This window comes from Netta rufina (genome assembly GCF_964035555.1).
Source record: "Netta rufina genome assembly, chromosome: 5".
In the NCBI taxonomy this organism is placed as follows: domain Eukaryota; kingdom Metazoa; phylum Chordata; class Aves; order Anseriformes; family Anatidae; genus Netta; species Netta rufina.
The window spans coordinates 13,298,262-13,317,458 of NC_140128.1; the positions used below are offsets into that span (position 1 = coordinate 13,298,262).

Here is a 19,197-nt window from a genome sequence, read left to right on the forward strand (position 1 = left end):
ACCATCCCTCCCGCTATCCCGCCCTCGGTTTTCTCCCCGAGTGCTCCCACCAGTTAAGCAAGGTCTCCTTTGCAAGGCTAAATTGTTCCCCAGCTGCCCAGTGGTCTCGCAGTGCCAGGAATAATTTGCCTCGCTGAATGTCACCCAGACAGCAGCACCCACACCGTATGGCTGTGCACTCAGAGCCTGAGCTTAATCAGCAAAGGAACTGTAGGGTTTTGCTCCCATACTGACATTTGTCCCCTTGTCCTCCCTCCCTGTGCTCGGTACTGGGGGATCTCGTGGCTCTGTGTCCAGGGGTACTTAGTGGTCCTGGAAAGGGCTCCAAATATGCTACAACCAAATGTCAGGGCTCAGGTTAACTGCATACCATATAAAAATATTTCTACAGTGCCTAGGCGTTGTTGTACACCACATAAATGATACAGCAGTGCTAGATCAAATGTAACACGTATTTATTGGAATACAAAAAGTCCGGCAGTGCTGTTTCTTTTCTCTCTAAAAATGCTAAGAGATGCCTGGCTTGGTACTCACCAGGAACCACCACGAAGTTAAGCAGACTACGCCTATGACCTGGGCTTTTCCCATCAGAAGCAAACAAGACTTATGTCCCAGCCTAAACATTCAGCTAAGTAATCAGGCTAAAAAAGTGTTTCAGGTGCTAAAAATGATGCTGATCGCATGGGATCGCTGCCGAAATCTCTTTTCTCCTGCATGCACTGGCACCACTACAGTTTAGAAACTGCATTGTGTACCAACTTTCTCCTTCCATCCACGGACACCCCAGACCTCCTTGTGTTAGAAAAGAACCCTTTCCTGTGGTGTATTTTCCACCGCAGTGCTCAGCCCCTGGAGGAGCAGCGGAGCCGAGGAGCACGCAGCAGGTTGGGTGGGCACGGATGCTGCAGGACCCACGGGTACTGATGGCTGCCCTGCTGGAGACCCGTGGCTATCCCAGGGCTTAGCTGCACTCTCTGCTGAAGTCTGGGGGTATTTCTTCTTCCTCGGCTTCGCAGGGCCAGCATTTCACCTGTAGCAGCTCACGGGACAGAGTGCTGCATCCCTTGTCTCCTTGGAGAGGGCAGCCTCCTGGCAGCACTGCTGGCCTTAACAGAACCCCTGCTTTCTTACCTTAAAAACCACATTGTCTTCCATCTATCCTGAGCACTGCCACCTGTGCCCAGCCCTGAGCTTGGCAGGGTGCTCCAGGAGCAGGGAGCACCACTGCCCGGCGTGCCAGCACGGCCCCCCTCTGCCCACGGGTCAGCCCGGGCGGCTCGAGCAGCAAAAGCCTCGGGCAGCAGTTTTTGAGCTGCGTGCATCTGTATTTACACACATTTTTTAATTAATTTAAAAGTTTTTTTTTTTTTAATTTTTTTTTTTAATATAGCTGTTAAATTAACAAGAAAAGCTGTATAAATATATATATATATACTTATATATATATATATGTATGTATCTTAACCTAGCCAGCCTGCGGCTACTGCATTTCCTAAGGGTCACAGGGTCAGTGCTGTTCTTGCAATCTCCAAGCTACCACGATGATGCCTTTTTTATTATTATTATTTTAATGCCTTTCGACTCTATTTATGACTTTCTTCTCTATTTATTTCTTATTTAGTATTTTACTCCTGTCCACACACAGTCCCCTGGCTTGGATTTAAATGCCTTGGAAGCTGCGAGCTTCGTCCCCAGCCACCACCAAAATGCCCCACAAGTCCCCGGCCGCCCCGTGGTGGCATCCTCTGCGGGTGCAGTGCCTGCAGCCTGGACCAGGCTCCTGTCTGGGCACCCTCTCCAGCCTTACAGAGGTAGCAAAGCACTCTTCTGAGTGGCCCCAGCCACGCAGCAGTCTCCCTGCGAGGGGGCTGCCTGGGTTTAGAAATGCAAGGGATGTCCTAGAGGTTGGAGACGAGGAGTAGGCAAGTGGGGAGAGCACCGCGGGTTCCCAGCCAGGTGCTGCCAGCTGCCAAGCACCCAGAGCATCATTTAGTTTGCCATAGCTCCCTCTACCCCAATCCCCATCCCCACAAAGCCCTTTGCTTCCCCAAACACCTCCTGCTGCCCAGGCAGGGTGCTGGGTGCCGCAGTGCCCCAGCTCCGAGGGCTGCTGTCACCACGAGTCCAAGAGCGGTGGGGCAAGGCAGTGGCCGGGCCGTCCCCCCGGGGACATTTCCCACCACCAGCATGGCCCAGTGCTGCTCTCATCTGTACTGGGGCACATCTGGCCCAAGGCACAGGTAGCGTGGCAAGGCCACCAGCACTTGTGACACAGCAGAGCTGCTGGACACGTAGTGTCCCCTGCACACGGGGAGGCGAGGGGTTCCTCTGGTGGTGAGGGTGTTTTGGGGAGGGGAGGCCGGTTCCCCTGCTCCACGGAGCACACCCAGGCTCGGCAGCGTGTCGTAAAACACTCTCTAAACAAACAAAGCCAAAAAGGTAGTTTCCTGGAAAAAAAGAAAAAAAAAAGAAAAAAAAAAGGGTTTGAAAAATAATCAGGCAGATGCAGAGCCCCGTGTTTATTTTGCTGCTCTGACTGACACAGCAAAAAGCAAACAGACCAAATTAGAAATTAAACCCAAATGGGAACGGGGGCCGAATCGAGCTGGAAGTCGTCCCCAGCCCTTTTCGGCTCGGGGAAGGGTCCTGGGAGGAGGCAGGGCGCAGCCTGGCTCCCTGCTCGCTCCTTGCTGGTAACGCGACGCCCCGCTCCCCCACATAGCTAGGTAGGTAGGTAGAGCTAGGACTTTTGTACTACTGATTTTGAAGGACAGTTTTCAATGTGTAATAATATATCGGTTTAGGTGTGCAGTGTTTGAAAGAGAGACTGGGAGAAAGGAAGAAAACAAACCTCAATCAATATTATTGTTTTTCGTTGTAAAATATTGTAACCTTGTATAAACGCAAACTTTTTTTTTTTTTTTCTTTAGCTTAAAGGCCTGGGGTAGAACATATTAAAAAAATAAAAAAGGTTGAAAAAGTTCAGGAAAAAAAAGAATAAAAAAAATCATTAAAACTGTTGCCATTGTGAGGTTTGTGCCATGCGATGTTAATGCCTATGCAGCCATGTATCACCAGTTAATTACAGTGGAATATTAAAAAAAAAAGAAGAAACAGCCTTGCAGCTTGGTCCTTTCCATGTTTTTTCAAAGTAAGTTATTGCACTTGCAGCAGCTTTTTTTTTTTTTGGGGGGGGGGTGAGGGCTGGAATTTCTGGGCACCAATTTTTATTTTTTCCTTTTTTTTTTTTTTTTTTTTAAAGCAGTGAAATTGCTGGGAAAGCCCCCGCTTCCAAGGCCCCCTGGCTGAGGAGATACAAACACTGTTGTTGTTGTTTTGGTTTGCAATAAACTCCTTCTCTTCTCCGCTCTCAACTGGGATCTGTCTGTTTTGTTCCTGACTCATGACAGATGAAATGCGATCAGAGGGGCCTCCAAAATCTCACGTTAATTGAAGTTGGCAAAAAATACTAACAGTGCCCTTTTGAACTGCTGACACAGTGCAGAATGGATTAGCCGGGGGTAGATTAACAACAGGTGGCAGCTCACGGGCCCGCTGCCTCTGCCCCTACAGAGACGGCCAGCAGCCCCGCAGCCAGCACGGGGACACGCGGGGCCGTGGGGCTGAGCCCTTTGGGTTTTGCTTCCCCCAACGCCAAGGCGAGGGCTTGGCTGAACCCCAGGGCTCCCTGTGCACGTCCTTTCCCTCCCCGTGTCCCTCACCTTCCCGTGGCTTGGCCGGCAGCACCAGCTCGCTTCAGCTGCAGCGTGGCTGTTTTCCATCTCGCAGAGAAAAGGAGAATGCAGGTGCTGTTGCGAGCTTATCCATTCCTCTCACTTGCAGAAGAAAAATTCCTTCCCTCTCCAAGCACTCGGAGCCAGATTCTCCAGATGTTGGCAAAGCTCTGACTATTGAGAGCCTGAAGCCAGCGTCGGTAACATCCCGGTGGTATGGGTTTACATCAGAAATCGCTCCTGGCCCGAGCATTGCCAAAGAGCTGAACAGCCTCTCTCTAAACTCCAGCTAGCAGCAGGACCCAGATGAGAAACGTGCCACTTCTGTCACAGCTACGCTTTCCCATCAGTATTACAGGAGTTGTTTAGAGCAGACGGAAACGTTTCTCACTGGGAGATGTGCCTACAGCACCTAGGTTAACATCTTCCTTCTCCGCTGGCAAATGCGACCTGCAGGCAGGGCAAAGTTCAGGCAGTTTTAATGAAAAACAATTTTTTCCTCCTGTAAACTAAACAGATTTGCCTTTTTTTTCTTCCTCTTTTTAAAGGCAGGTTATTAACCTTTAAGCAGATGGATGTACAGTAATCTTCTTGCTGGCAAGAAAGGTAACAGCCACGCAAGGTGCATCTGCTTACGGCCAGATGGAGGCCACATGTAAAGGTGTTGCATTTAATCTGAGACAAACAAGTGTTTATTATTTGTGAAAGGATCTTCCACTTTCTCCTGCTTTTCAGTTCGTAACTTACTCGCGGGGCAGGGACAGATGCTCCGAGTTAGCGATCTGCTCCTTTTGCTGCGGCCCTGCCGAATTCCTGGATCTCATTTTACAGCGCTTTCTGCTCCCAGCCTTCTCCCCCGCCTGCCTTTGTATGAAGTGTGGCAAATGGGGGATTGTTCCCCACCGGCCCTCAGCCAGAGGCACCCAGCACTGCCTGTGCCTAGCAGGCAGCTGGGACTTGGCCCTCTCTTCCGAAGGCAGGTTTCACAAAAGAAGGCCTGATACATTTTCAGGCGGCCAGGCCATCAGGTAAGAAACAGCGTTTGGCCCTGAAGCCCTTGGGTATCTTACCAAAGGTAATGCTGGTAGGTACTCTGCTCCTGCTGATGGGAGATGGTCACACTGGGAGGGTGGATGCCCATAAGCAGCACTTCACAATCAGGCCCACTTTCTGTTAGTTCTCTTTATATGACCTTCGTCCTCCTCCTGCCCACCTCATCCTCTCCTTCCCCACTCAGACAACCTAGCACCGAGCCCTGATCCAAGTTCAGAGACCTCACGAGACCACGGCCAAGTCGCATTGATCTTGGCTCCCAGCTATTGCAGAGCTGTCGCTCTCGGCTGGACAGGAACATTTCCTACTGATGCAAGTAAGCAGGCGTTTAGCATGAGGAAAGGAAATCTGAAGAAGAATTACTGGATCCTTTTCCAGACAAATGAAGACAGCAAACAGGCAACCTTGCAGGGAATACCTTTGAGCCGTGCTGCCTGCTTTCAGTCGGAAAACTCCCTGCGTGCTGCGAGCTCCATGCCACTCCACTTAATTGCATCAATTGTCGCTGTTATCCTTTAATGGGAAACATAACTCGCTTTCAAAGCGACCACAAGAAGCTGCAGACAGGGCAATCCTGAAGATCAGCAGAGGTGGGACTGCATTACAGCCATTTCCATCAGGCTGAAATTACACAGAGTGCACCAGGAATGTCTCTAAATGGCTTCAAGCCAGGACAGGCTGCAGCACGCCGGCACTGAAAGTCAAGGCCAGCAGTCCTCTGCCCTGGTACTGAGCTACCCAAGACTCCAAAGCGTGGCTGTTCTGCCAAAACACGGGCTTAGGATGCTGCTGTTCAATCCTGTTTTCACCCACACAGCTCCTCTCCATTTGCTCATCTGCAGCAACAGGTACGATGCTGGTCTTATCCAAGCAGGACGACTGGGGTGCTCAGTTTGTTGCCCTGCTCAGGCACAGCAGTGGCAAGCGTCAGAAAAAGAAGTTAGGCTATCCTACATATATTTGATCACACAGCACGACACACAAACAACAGATCCACAACTCAACAGCAAAGCAAAAGCGTTCCAGATGATTGTTCTGCTGAACAAATGCTCTCTCTCTCTCTCTCTCTATATATATATAAACATAAATATATATATATTTTTTTTTCAGGAGGGTGGAAGTGCCCACCTGCTAATTGGATACCTTTCAGGTGCTACAGAAAGATCCAAACTCTGCGTTCAAGGTTTCTGGTTGGTTTTGACAGGAACAAAGTTTTGGGTCCTAAAATTTTTTTAAAAGTCAATATAGGTGGAACATTTCTCTAGTTTTTATTGTGCTCAACTGTTCCAGAACAGCCTGAAGTTAGCAAGTGGGCCAGCTCAGTTTATAGTAGTCATCTAAGATGACTTTGCAAAATATTTTTTTGCTTTAAGTATGTGGAAGAAACTCTCCATGATTGCAAGAACTCCCTGTACGGCACATTTGGAGCTATATATTAGTTTATAAACATACTTTGCAGCAGTCTTAGCAAAAATTAAACTTGCAACTCTTTAAGAGTGATGAAAATAATCATACTTGCTCTGTCTTCTCTCTCAGTAAGGCATTTAAAATCCACTTTCTCATCAGCACTGTCAGTTTCAGTTTCTTTCCCGTGTTGTGCTGAAGAGTTGTGGCAGTAGCTTCCACATGAAAGGGATGGACAGGAGATCTCTGTAGTACAAATTAACCCTTTTGAGATCTTTCCTGATGCAAAGATGCTCTCTCTACCTGTGGTAAGTACGCAAGGTGCCAGACACTTGTTATGGAGCTTTCAGTGTAGGGAAGAATGAGTAGGCAAGACAAAATATGGACAGGTCTTGCTGAAGTACATTGTGGATATTTGAGTTTAACAGAGATTTATGTAGCAAAACAGCCTGTCATTGCAATTCTCCTTGTAAATGCAGTTGTCTTTCCTGATGCTTTTCCATATACCAGCGCAGCTCAGAAAGTGAAATACAACAAATGATCCTTGGATTTACCTTTTAATATACCAATGTTAAACTCTTTTGATAACATATATACAATGAAAAGTTAACAATGGTCTTAATTTAGCGACTGACAACAAAACCATTCCAAATCAGTCATACAGATACATCTTACCTTTACAGATTTTGAACCAACAAAACCAAAACAAATATAAATGTAGTGGGGAAGCAGGCCATTTTATTTTATTTATTTATTTATTTTTAAACCAGTCAACTGCCCATTTTTCTCTATGGCACAGAGAAAAATTACCATGTAAGTGAGACAGGGCTATGAAAGTAAAGTGCTAAAAGGTAAAACACGACTGATACTGGTCACTTGGCATTTTGAGGAAGGGGAACCCACTCAGATACTCCGGGATGCAGACACAAGGACCTGGTGCCTTTTACTGACTGGAGACCATAGACCGGTTTAGGAGGGCTGGTTAGGCTGTCCCCACCTGAAAATAATCCACCAACCATTTGAAATCCTCCAAGTCTTTTAAGATGCCAGGCAAAATGTGGATTTCTGGCTTTACTGAGAAAAAAGCAAGAAATCAGAGCAGCTTCACAACTTTGTGTAAGGAAGATGCTACGGCTCAGTTATATTGCCAAAATATATCAGCCCCAAAAGAAAGGCTAAAATTCAAGTGACCGCTACACTTTCATAGAATAAATGTGCTGAGCTTCTCTTGATGCCCAAGCACCAGGGCATAAAGCAACAGAAAGATTTGGAAGATTCACGTGAATGAACAAATGATACTGCAAAGGAGAAATAGCAAGCAACAAACCTTCCTCGATCTTGTCACACCCACTGTGCTGAAGCAGTTTTTGTCACTGCAAAAGCTGTCCTCCTAGCTCCCTTACACCCCCTCCCACAGCAAATTCGGAATGAAACAAAGACTACAGTGAAAAGCATTTACTAGTAATTAAACGTTCCCAGAGTTTTGGACGATACAGTTTACAGGCACATCCCAGGGGAGTTATGAAGTGAAGCATCCCCTCAGAGCTATTGTTCCAATATGATTTTCATTCACAGCACATCCACTGCGTTGGGCAGTAAGATAAGTCTTAGTGGGGGTGAGACAAATAGGAGCAGATGTTTCCTGTTTCTAGCCTGACTTTCATTTGGTTTCTGTCATTGCTGCCTATCCAGCTTAGGAGAGGGGGTGAACTGTGATGCCTAACACTTGTCCTATTGTTTGGGGTTTGGCAAAATCTGAGGAATAAGGCTGCTCATAGCAGAGCAGAAAAACAGCCCATCGAGGAGGATATCCCTGTAACTGGCAGCAAGGGAGGTTTCAAAAGACAGCCAAATCACCCTTATCTGGTAACAGACGTTTTATCAGTGGAGCTGAAAAAGAGATTCTTTTCTCAGCCCAACGTGGAATCATCTTTAATATCAAAGGACAAGAGGTAATGGTCCAAGCAATTTTATTTCTGTTATTGCTGCATTTAATTTTCTAATTCAGGTTAATTTCAGTATTGAGAAACAATTCCAATGCTTTTCAGAAATGTAAAGCTTCTCCAAAAGCTTTCCTAAGCAGCATGTTTCAGTGGCAGTCCGTAGCAATGGGTTCCTTAGCTAAATCACAAGCTAAGACCCAGCAGTTTTTCCAACAGTAATTTACAGGAGTTTGCAAGTGTGTGTTAGTGTCTTGTGTGTACACATATCCCTGCACATCAAAGCTTTAACTGGGAGTTTCTGTAAATTGAAGGTTTTTACAAGTCAGTACTACAACACGCTGCTTGCTGAAGAGGATTCAGATGTTAAAACTTGCCTTCACAGCTGCCGTTCCAATGTATGGCTATGATGTAGAGTTGTTACCTGGCTGTTCTGTTTTGCTAATGAAAAGCAAACATGAAAGATACTTCTCTGTGAAATACTCGCTTTAACACAGTCCTGGTCTCTTGCATGGACGCAGCAGAAAACCTGAGATTTACGCGGAGAGAAGGGCTGCAGCATTTGGAGCTGCATCCTGCAGGTCTCTCTGCATTAAGAAGACCATCCTCCCAGCTGCCGTCTGTCTCAATTCACATAAAAAATAAGTAACACAAAATGGTTTGCCCTTTAAACCACGTGATAAACACAGATTTTGTATTAAAAAATTAATATTTGTCCCACTATGCAGAAAAACAGGTTTGGTATTCAATTAAGCCTACAATTAAGCTCAAAAGTTGCAGGCCCACCAATAACCCAGGAAATAAGCTCCTCCTGAAAGAGAGCACCTACACAATCCAGGCAGTTGTTTCAAATGTATGGATGCTTAGAGAATCAGAGGACTGCAGCACATTCGATAGAAGAGGTCGCTCATGCCACAGAGAGCAATATTCAGTCTTATTCTCCCAGGCGCACAGCCTCCTTTGGGGAGAAGTGTCTGACATTTCTGGTAGGACGCATGAATATAATCAATCCTCTGTGAGCAACAGAGAGTCAGTTGTTCAGCTTTCCATTCCACCTTTGTGCAATATAAAGGTAAGACAATATACTAAAATACAACATTAGTTCCTGTTTCCCGTGGGTGTAACCCACCCTAGCGTTTTTGTTTTTTTTTTTTTTTTCTTCAGGGCCTCATGTTCCTCTTAGCACCTTTTCCACCGGTGTTTTCAGCACTCAGGTTTGTGTCACAGCTGCCGTTACAAGCTGCCGATATTGGGAAAGCTCTTCAGTTTCTCAGGAAAGTCATCTTTGTACAGGACGGGGTCGGCTCGGTGCTCCACCACTTTCAGGGGCATGGTCCCGAAGACAGAGGCAAACTTATTGATGCATTCAGATCTGGTGAGAGGGAAAGCAGCGTGATTAAGAACCACAACAACCAGGCTGGCTACCAGCTCCCACACCAACACAACTGGTAGGAAAACAACGCAGTAACCTCCCCTCGTGTGCTTGGAGGTATTTCAGCCATGCTGGCTACTACTCAATAAAAAAGAGAGCCTCATTGCAGAGAGAACTGAAAAGGAGCTGGTGTTCTTTGATTTATCCGTTTAATCACGGAGAAGAGCAAGGGGATGCCGGCAGCAGCACATGTGCACACGGAGGTCAAAGCTGCTCCTCTCCCTCCCCCTAGAATTCCAGTCATTCTTAGAGCGATGTACATGCTGTAAACCAGAACAGATTAACTGCCAACATGTCTCTTAAAGGGCCGCTCTTGGGTCAGTTTGGCTCATAACCACAGCTCTGCAAAATGCAAGCCTTTGTGAAAGTGAAGTTCTACAAAAAGTCTCTTTTTTTTTTTTTTTTCCCCTACACCTCTTCAGAAGCTCTGCCTTTTCCCACAAAAATAATCATGCCTTAATGTATAGGTAGCACTGATTATACTCTAACTTAAAGGTGAAGCTGAATAAAAAACTATAAAACAAAACCAACTAGCTTATTTTGTCTAAATCATGAGATACTGGGCAGTAAGGCCTCCCATTAGCATAAAGATGAGACCGCTGACGATTCTTTCAGTTTTAATAATCCCGGGTGTCAGCAGTGCTGTGGAAGGGAGCAGCCGTGTGCTCCAAGAAGTAAGCAAGCAGATGTTTAACCTTCCAGTGCTCCTTTAACTCTTTCACTGAAAGACATGCTACCTGTGGAAGCAAGGCAAGCAGAACGTGCCTAATCTCACCCTGGCCAGCACTCAGCTCACAATCACTCCCTACTTCATAATGCAGCTCTTAAAGCTTTCAGACACCGAGAATCATGATGACAGTCTCTTAGATGTAACACACCAGAGACAGGTACAAGAAAAAGGGTCACGTTTCTTCCACTGTTTAGAAACTAAAAGAGAAAACAAAACAGAGACGAGTGCTTTGACTCGGCTAGAGAGGCTGCTGTGCTGCAGGCGGTCCCGGAGCAGGTCTCTCGCCCCACAACCACTGCACTCCCTCCCCGACCCCTTCGAAGGGTTAGGGGGTCACTGCGGCTCCAGGATAATTTTCCTGAGCAGAGCCAGTCAATCACAGCAACCGAGTGTGACAGTTTTGTGATGGGGACTGCTCAACGCTGGCCCGAACACTCGTTTGAAGTAGATGGGACAGCAAAACTGGTTTTCAAAATTAATTCCTCAGCCTCTCAGCATCCTATGGCTCCCTGCTTAACTGGAGTAAATGACTGAAAAACACAGAGCCCAAGCTGTAGAATGGCACATCCCTACCTAGCTGTTTCAAGCTATAATGGTCATATTTCAAGCCCTTTCCTGGCCTGAGAAGGGAGTCAGAAATTGACTTCATGGGCGATATTTGAATAAAATATTTAATGGAGGTAAACACAAAGATTTGGCTTCTCCTCCACTGCTTCAAATCCTGCCTCTGCCAGTAATGACTGAAAGGCATTGTAATGTCACAGCTGCTGGGCTGCCTGCGCGAAATGAATTCGTTGTCTCAGCCTGCTGCCCGAACCCAGCGGCACCTCAGAGCAAAAGGCAAAGCTGGATGGAGAGAGGAGACAACTGACCTCCTCCCTCCACAGGCTGCACTGCTAAACCAAAGGCGAGGTCTCAGGAGAAAATATCAAGACGGGATCCCTCTACAGCTAAAAGTATTCTGGTGGTAAAACCATTCAAGCATACCAGTACAGTACCTTCAACCATCAACAAACCACTTTGCTGTTAAAGAAATAATGTTAAAAAAATGGAAAAAAAGCACGTTCTAAGCATTCTGGCTGAATTGGAAAAGCTGGTCCTCAGGAAACGTCAAATTCAAATATCAGAAGCAGCTTTTTGGATGAAAGAAATGTCACAGATAAACCACAAAGTGTGTTCGAAGGAAAGCTGCCCCTTTCCAAAAATTTCATTTCCTGCACTGAACTAAATCACTCAAATGCCAAAGCATTTGCCACTTCTGGACCACATAAAACAGAAGGGCCATCCAGCACATTAAACATGCAGAGGTAGGACGCCAAGAAAAGAAAACATATCATCATATAAGAAGGGTAGGTATTTGTCTTTGTTGTGCTGATATTTTGCAAATTCATACCGAGAGAGGCATCTTTGCTTCCCCAAATTATTCATCTTTTCCTTGCTTTGCTAACAATACACGGTTGTGCTCAACAAGGAATTAAGATGGTGTGAACTGGGAAACTGGGAGCCCTGTTGCCCATGACAGACTGGATCAGCCTTGTTCTTGTTAAGGTCTCTCAAGCAGCTTCCTCTCCCTTCAAATATTTTTGGGGAGGGTAACTCTGCACCTACAGCCTCTGGTCAACCGTTACCCGGCCAGTTTGCCTCTTAAGGGAAAGTCTTCCTATTTTGACTTCAACAACTATTTATTTACATGTCCTAAATAAGACGCTGTGTTAGTGTAGCTGCAGAAGCAGCTCAGCCTCTTGCCACATTTACTGTATAGACAGCTGCCCTCTAGGCTGCATCTTATAAAGTTCTCAATTTTTTTGAGAGCCAGATGCAAAGTTGCTAAAGGCAGAAAACTTGTTGCTACTTAAACAACACCTGTAAATACATGGATTATGAGATCCTTCTAAAGTTATTTTTCTGAGACCTGATGTAAAGGCTAACCCAGGGCAAGAAGGGGATTCTTGGTTCAAAGCTTCCTTTAGTTAATGTATTTTAATGATGGAGCTCGATAACCCTGAGGGCTTAAGTCTTTTATTTATCTCGGAAAAATTGCACAGCAGGACAAATAGCAGGGTTGGCTTTCCCATGACTGGCTGTAAATATCTTCACTACTGGTCAAAAAAAAAAAAAAATCCCTTAAAATAAGAGACACAATTCAACCATACCACTGCACCACCTTTCCACCGTTGTCTCTGCTGAGTGTCAAAATGCTGAAGGTAGATAATAGTTGAGTGGTAGATAATTAACACAAGAGGGATGAGAAGGTTTTATATTATCAATCTTCAAAATGAAGCCTGAAAACACCTGACTTGTATATGCCCACAGATTTAGCTCCTGCACCCAGACTCCACTGCAGTATTTACAGCTTTGGCTGGATACAAAAAAGTACGTGGATTCACAGTCTACCTAGCATTTCTTGCACCTCAGTTATGTCCACTGTTAGAAACTGCAGAGGAGAAGCAAAGCAACAGTTTAAACGTGTTCTCAATAAACTGTCAATGATATTTTACTTCGAGGATACGAGAATTGCTGGAGACACGGAAGCATGACCTTTACCCCGCATCATAATGCACTCTGGAGCAAAGACCACTTTTTCATCTTCTGTTTTTACAGTGCTAACCTTAATGAGAACCTAGTTCGTGACTGAAATTCCTACGTGGTGTTGTAATGCTACTACTACGATCATCGGAAAGCTCGACTGGGTTCAGGGAGCCCATCCTGTAAGCCAGTGCTGAATTGCTAGATAAACAATATCCTCCTGGGCTTCCTTCAGCTAACATTTAAGATCTACAGAGCTTCCAGCCCCTTCCTTAAGAAGTTTTCTGCAGAGAAATTTTTACCATCTTCATGGGGTACATTTTTACATCCAACTTATTTTTTTTATTATTATTTTTTTTAATCTAGCCTCATTATACATCCAGTTCAAACACTTTGTCACTGACCTTGGTGGTTATGCTCTTCAATGCCTGGCATGATGCTCAGTTAAAAAATCAACCTGACAAACCATGTATTTGTGTGTATTGTTTAATGTGTCTACACATCAGATAGAGCTATATATACTCTTCTTACAAATAAGCCCCTGGACAAAATTTCAATACATAAATATCCTTTTTGTAGCAAAAGGCCAGGAGATAAATACAACACTTTAAATTTGCTGAGTACTGCAGAGATGGAGAGAAAAAAAAGCTCATTGGTAAGACATAACTACGTTAATTGGTAAGATATCCATGTTATTTCTCTCAGTTCAGAATTAAACCAGTCTATTTTAAATGCACAGCAGGTTTGTTTTTACTTCGTCACCTCTTCTGCTGGTACATTACAGCACTATGGAAGCTACCTTTGCTTACCTACCCCATCAATTCTATGGCTGCAAATGATTTTTCCCATAGATTGCAGGGGAGATGCTACAGCCTAAAGAAGCCTAAGGGGAAATGCCTTTATTGGTTCTAGGTTAATTTCAACCAATAATTACTATGTACACTTATTTTCAGGGTTCTCAAACAAGGGTTTCCAACAGCTTTATGAAAGCGAACAAACTTTCCTTCACTTTATGTATTCAGAAGCCAAGGAAGAAGGAAGCTGAGTGCTTGGTCAATGTTAGCAAGCCATTAAACTGTAAAGCAGGGAATGAAACACTTCTGGTTAACCGACTTTCAGTATTTCACTGAACTCTTTCTTTGCAAATACATACTTCATTTCAAAATTAATTTCTCATAAAAGTATTGCTGCCATTATTAGGAAGTGCCACAAGCAATTGTGCAGGCAAATGCCCTTTAGTAATGGAAACAAAGTGATTCAGAATGACAATGTACAAACATCCATTCAACTAGCATTATTAATATCCTTATTAGTCAATCAGTTTTTGGTAAGCTAACAACCGTCTGGACTAAAAAATAAATAAATCTCATATTCATTACAGCTGAAGTTCCATCATGGAACAGAAATGTGGCAGTATTGAAAATAATGCCAACCACCTGAATTTCACAAACATCCTATAAGCTTTACAGCAAAATCTGCTAAAAATGGTACCCTCCTCAAGTCCTTTCTTGTAGTAGTCCACTTTTTGTTGTCACATCATCCTTTGTGGGAATGACTTATGTTGATTAAATGATCAAATCCATGAGACATTCTTTCAAAATTACTATTTTAGAGAAATATAATCACTTATGTTTAAATGAGCATTTTTATTCAAGAGCATTAAAAAAAAATAATAAGCATTTTATTTTATGAGCATTTATATTTAAGTGAACATTTTGATCCTAATTTAATGAGACACAGAATAAAATTCTAGCACTCAGAAAAAGGCAATCAGAGAAATAAAGGGTGGTCACTCACCTTTCTACCATGTGTGTCTGGTCCAGTGATAACCCATCGATTGCTGTGCATTCTGGACATTTGAACTTCTTTCGTGGGGTCACCTGCACAAAGGCACGCCAGATACCATCAAATATCAACAGAAGGGACATTAATCTCCTTGCACAGAGAGCAGCACAATACCTCTGAACATGCCTGCAGTGTAAACTGAGCTGTCTCACCAAGGGGGGGGTGGGGGGGCTGTTTAAAAAAAAAAAAAAAAAAAAAAAGCCACTTCATTCCTCCATTCAGCTCCATCTGGCCCGGCTGACTGCAAAATTCACAGGGGCCCAATAAAAACGGCTTGGAGGGGTTTTTCCTTCTGTAACTGAAAAGAAGTGGCGATGACAAGCTCCTTAATTCCTGTTTAATGACTGTTTTCTCACTGCCAAGGTCCCTGTATAAACACCATTTGTTCTTGCAGCCATAACAGCGATGAAATATAGCTTCCCATACTTCACCGTAACGTTAATCCAACAGGCGCTCTTTTGCTCACTCCAGTTAATAGCTGACTGGCAAACTCTGCAAGGCTCTCCGAATCGCACAGAGGTGCCAAATTACTCTGCCTGTGCCCTCGTACAGCTCAAAACCTTTTTCAGCAAAAACACACACTTTATCTTCTAAAGACTTTTTTAGGAAGTGCAGCCACCAGTCCCAGTAAATGATGATGGACAGATGGGAAAGTGGACCCTGCTAATTGAAGTAACGCCTGGTGGCCTCTAAATCTCATTCCAAGTTGACACATTTTGAAATGAATGTACAGAGTGAATGTCCAGACTTGAAAACGTGTCGAAACATGTCAGGAAATTAATTCAGGGATAAAAAGTTCATTTAAAGCTGATCTTGCAATTAACATTCTTGCAATTAACATTCCTATAAATCAGCTGTTGCCAGTCCACGACAGAGAGAGCTGTAGACAGTTGGCTATTTCTTTCCTTAAGTCATCTCAAATAGTTAAAATACATGTATGTTGGTGTGGCTATCATTTAAATTACCTTCTTCATACTTCATCTAGTTGTTTAAAATAACCACCAGAAGCAAATGGCATAAAAAAATTCTGTGTTCCTAGTTAGCACAGAAGTTTTACTATAAAAGGGATTTGCTACTATGGAAGAATGAGACACCATACCAGAGGTACATGAGAGAAGAGAAAAGATTAAATAATATATTCAAGACTACTGAATTTACGTGAACACGCAAGTGTTTTTAAACTTTATAAAGCTAAACTGCAGAGAAGTCCTACCTTAATGACTGATTTGCCGGTGACATTTGCCACTAGGAAATTCATGGCAATATCTTCACAGTTCATATGAGCATCCACCCAATTCTTGATGTCTCCAGGCATTTTGTATGTGTAAAGATAGTTGAAATACTGCATGACAGATGGAGAAGAAGAGAATTTTTAAATACAGATACAGATAATTTTTAAATACAGATACAGTAATTTTAAGACTTTTAAATGTTTCAGTCACTGAACAGCAGGCAGCTAAGGACGGATTACAGGCCAACTGACACTGCCTTCAGATGGTCTGCTCTAGCTGACAAGAGAATCATTTTTGGGTGCTTAAGTGCAAAATTATTCCATTCCTGACCAGCACATGGATCTCTTTACAATTGTTGTGGGTTTTGTTTGTTTGTTTCCTAAATGCCTAGCTCCATAGCCACATTAATTGCAAAACACACTATGTACTTTGTGGTCATGCAAACTGACAAGAGTTCTTCTGTAAGTTCCTGAAGGTAAGTTATTTTGCTTGTTTCCACAGCAACAGAAAGAGAAAGAAGCTTAGGGAAAGTTTGCAGTTAGTTCTCAGATTGTTGTAGAAAATTATGGCACCACAAAACACTCACAGAATGACAAAAACACATAAAGCTCCTGAAGAGAGTCGTTCATAATGTATACTAGTCGTATACTACAAGTTGTCTATTACAGATACCTTGTGATAAAATGCAGCCCCAGTGAGCACCATTGAGACTTCATTGGTCCATTCTGATTCGTATTTCCATTTGTTCATCTCATGGTCCCAAAGATGCAGGCGACCTGGATATCCAACCAACCTGTCCGGGAACTCACGCCAAACCTGAAGAGAACGAAGACATGACATTGTGCTAACCAGGCTTGCACTCCAAGCAAACACGAATGTGCAGATGCAACCTCTGCTATGGGAAGGCAGAAATACAGTGGGGCAAAGACCATTTCAATCTTCATTGAGTCCTAATTTCTGAAATCAGTGGCTGTCTTGAAGAAGTATGAAAAAAAAAAAAAAAAAGTTAGCTTTGGAAGGACCCTACAGCTCAAGGATGCCACATTCCAGAGTAAACAGCCACTAAGCCATGCTAACTTCCTTCTTGTGGAGAAATACAACTGGCTATTCAAGAAGATTTTAACGCTAATTAAAACAAAGCACGATTAAAATGCAACTTCTGATGTTAACTATATGGCTACAACCTAACTACTTTCACAGCTGGCTTCGGACCTAACCAACCTGCTTCTTTTGATAGAAATAGGCTTAAAACAGGCTTATATTTTAATATTTCTGGTATTCTTTAGTGGGTGCTTGTATGGATCTGCTGCTACATGGAAGGCCTCTTTGCCCTTGACTTGTTCCAGACAGCTGGATGCAATCAAGATACCATCCTTGTCACTCCATACATTATTTTGTAGCTGACTACAGGATCAAACACAGTAGACAAGAACAAGGAGAAGGGCATCATTAACGCAACCTCAGTTCTCCACACTGCTGGCCACATTAAATAATGGACAATTTTTGCATTAGGAAAAAATAGAGAAAGGATTATAATTATTAAAAGGTGTCTGGATGCTATTTGCTTGCTAAATACACCATATGCCTTTAACTGATCAATAATGAAGTTAGTATTTATCTATTCTACTTGAAAATTCAGAATTTATCCTTTATTTTGATTCAAGTAACTGCTAGATTTGTTGGAAAACTAAGTCTTGACTCTCTAACACACAATGTTAAGTCACAAGAGTTCCAACACATACCCAAATTTCATCGTGCATGCATGATCAACAACAGCAAAAAATCCCCAAGGGGCAATTTCCAAGCAAACCTTTTCTTCCCTGAACAAAAACAAAGGAACCCTACAGCTGAATTTACAGTATAGAAAGTGTTATCTGTAATTCCACAATACAGCAAACCTCACTTTGCCAGCAGTTTGCTTAGGGCACCTTCCAGGTGCCAGCACGTTTCAGGTGGGAGGCCTGGGTTATAAGGACTCTATGCAAGTATATGGCCAAAGTAGTACGATAAAACAATCAGCATTAATTTACTGCTTCTCTATCTACATTTCTGTGATTTTGCATTACGATATACCTTTTTTCATCTATCCATCTCAACACATTTTATTGCTGTCAGTTAACATAGCTTCAAAATCCCATGATGAGAGCAGTTATTATTTCAAACGTACAGATGAGGAAGCCTGCCAAAAATCAGACAGGAAACAAGAATGGGAACCAGATCTTCTGACTCTCTGACTTGTACTTTATCCAGAAATCAATCTTTCTAGACAGTTCTAAGGTACAGGTACTTGGATAGTATATAGACAGGACAACCATCTAGCAGAGGGCTCTTGAAAGCAAAGATGATTTGGAGCTCAAGAAATAGGATCCATTGGATGTGTTACAAACTGGTGTCACCAACTAATTATTAAAAAAAAACACAATTGTTTTCAAGACAAGCTAGTGAGAGAATTCAGATACCTATTTTGACACGATGTTAAAAACACTAATAAAGAACAAAAGGACAGAGGCATAGCCACTCCCAAAATTCGATTCCTCACTTTCTGGGACTCGAAAAGTAATGATTTTATATATATTTATATTTGACTCTCAAAATTCCCAATTCCCAGCTGTTGGAATGCAGCAGCACCTGAGCTACTGAGGCTCAGCAAAGAATTTGACAGAGCAGTTCGGATCTGTACCATACTGGGCTAAGAATTCTTGTAAAGAGAACAACACGCATATTAAACGCAGCTGAAGGAAAGATTAAGCTCAGCTACTGCTTCCCAAGGGACCTCAGTGCCTTCCCAACACTCATCGGCAGCTTCATATTCTTTCTACTTTTTGCTGTCAGTGTCATCTTAAAGAGTCCAAACAAAATAAAAGCCAACTCTAATGCATGTTACCAATGCAGATTTCTTTGTATCACGGTAAAGCTCAACACTACCCTGACTCTGGCCTCTGAAAATTGTCAGTTTGCTGCATCTAAAAAATAACTTAGTTGTATTAAACAAAGATTCCTTTTAAAAGTAATGCTATCGAAGTCAGAGGAAAAGCTTGGCTTCTTCTTACCGTTCATCACTAGCTCATTCAATGGTAACTCCGGGAAAGGCTCCAAATAGCTGCATCCAGCTCATTGCCCAAATCCATACAAATGTTTTGTGCCAAAATTATTATGTACAGCTACTGCTTATAAGGAAGCTTTCAGAATAGAAATTGTGGTAATGATTTTTATACTACTCTCTGTTTTGTACTACAGTCCATTTTCTTGTTTGATGGCTGCCTGTAATTTATTAGTCTGTTAGGAATACATTCCATCTTAG

The 19,197-nt window shown here is 43.3% G+C and overlaps 1 protein-coding gene across 1 annotated transcript in view; it reads right to left on the reverse strand.

Annotated features, from left to right (window-relative positions):
- Window positions 1-6,814: 6,814 nt before the first annotated feature.
- Window positions 6,815-19,197, reverse strand: part of EXT2 (exostosin glycosyltransferase 2) — a 69,329-nt gene continuing 56,946 nt past the window's right edge. Inside the window, exons 11-14 of the mRNA XM_084288273.1 lie at window positions 16,569-16,712; window positions 15,878-16,006; window positions 14,617-14,699; window positions 6,815-9,503 (exon numbers count right to left, since the gene is read on the reverse strand). Of these exons, the coding sequence (XP_084144399.1) occupies window positions 9,365-9,503; window positions 14,617-14,699; window positions 15,878-16,006; window positions 16,569-16,712 (495 nt within the window). The 3' untranslated portion in view covers window positions 6,815-9,364. The remainder of the gene's footprint in view (window positions 9,504-14,616; window positions 14,700-15,877; window positions 16,007-16,568; window positions 16,713-19,197) is intronic.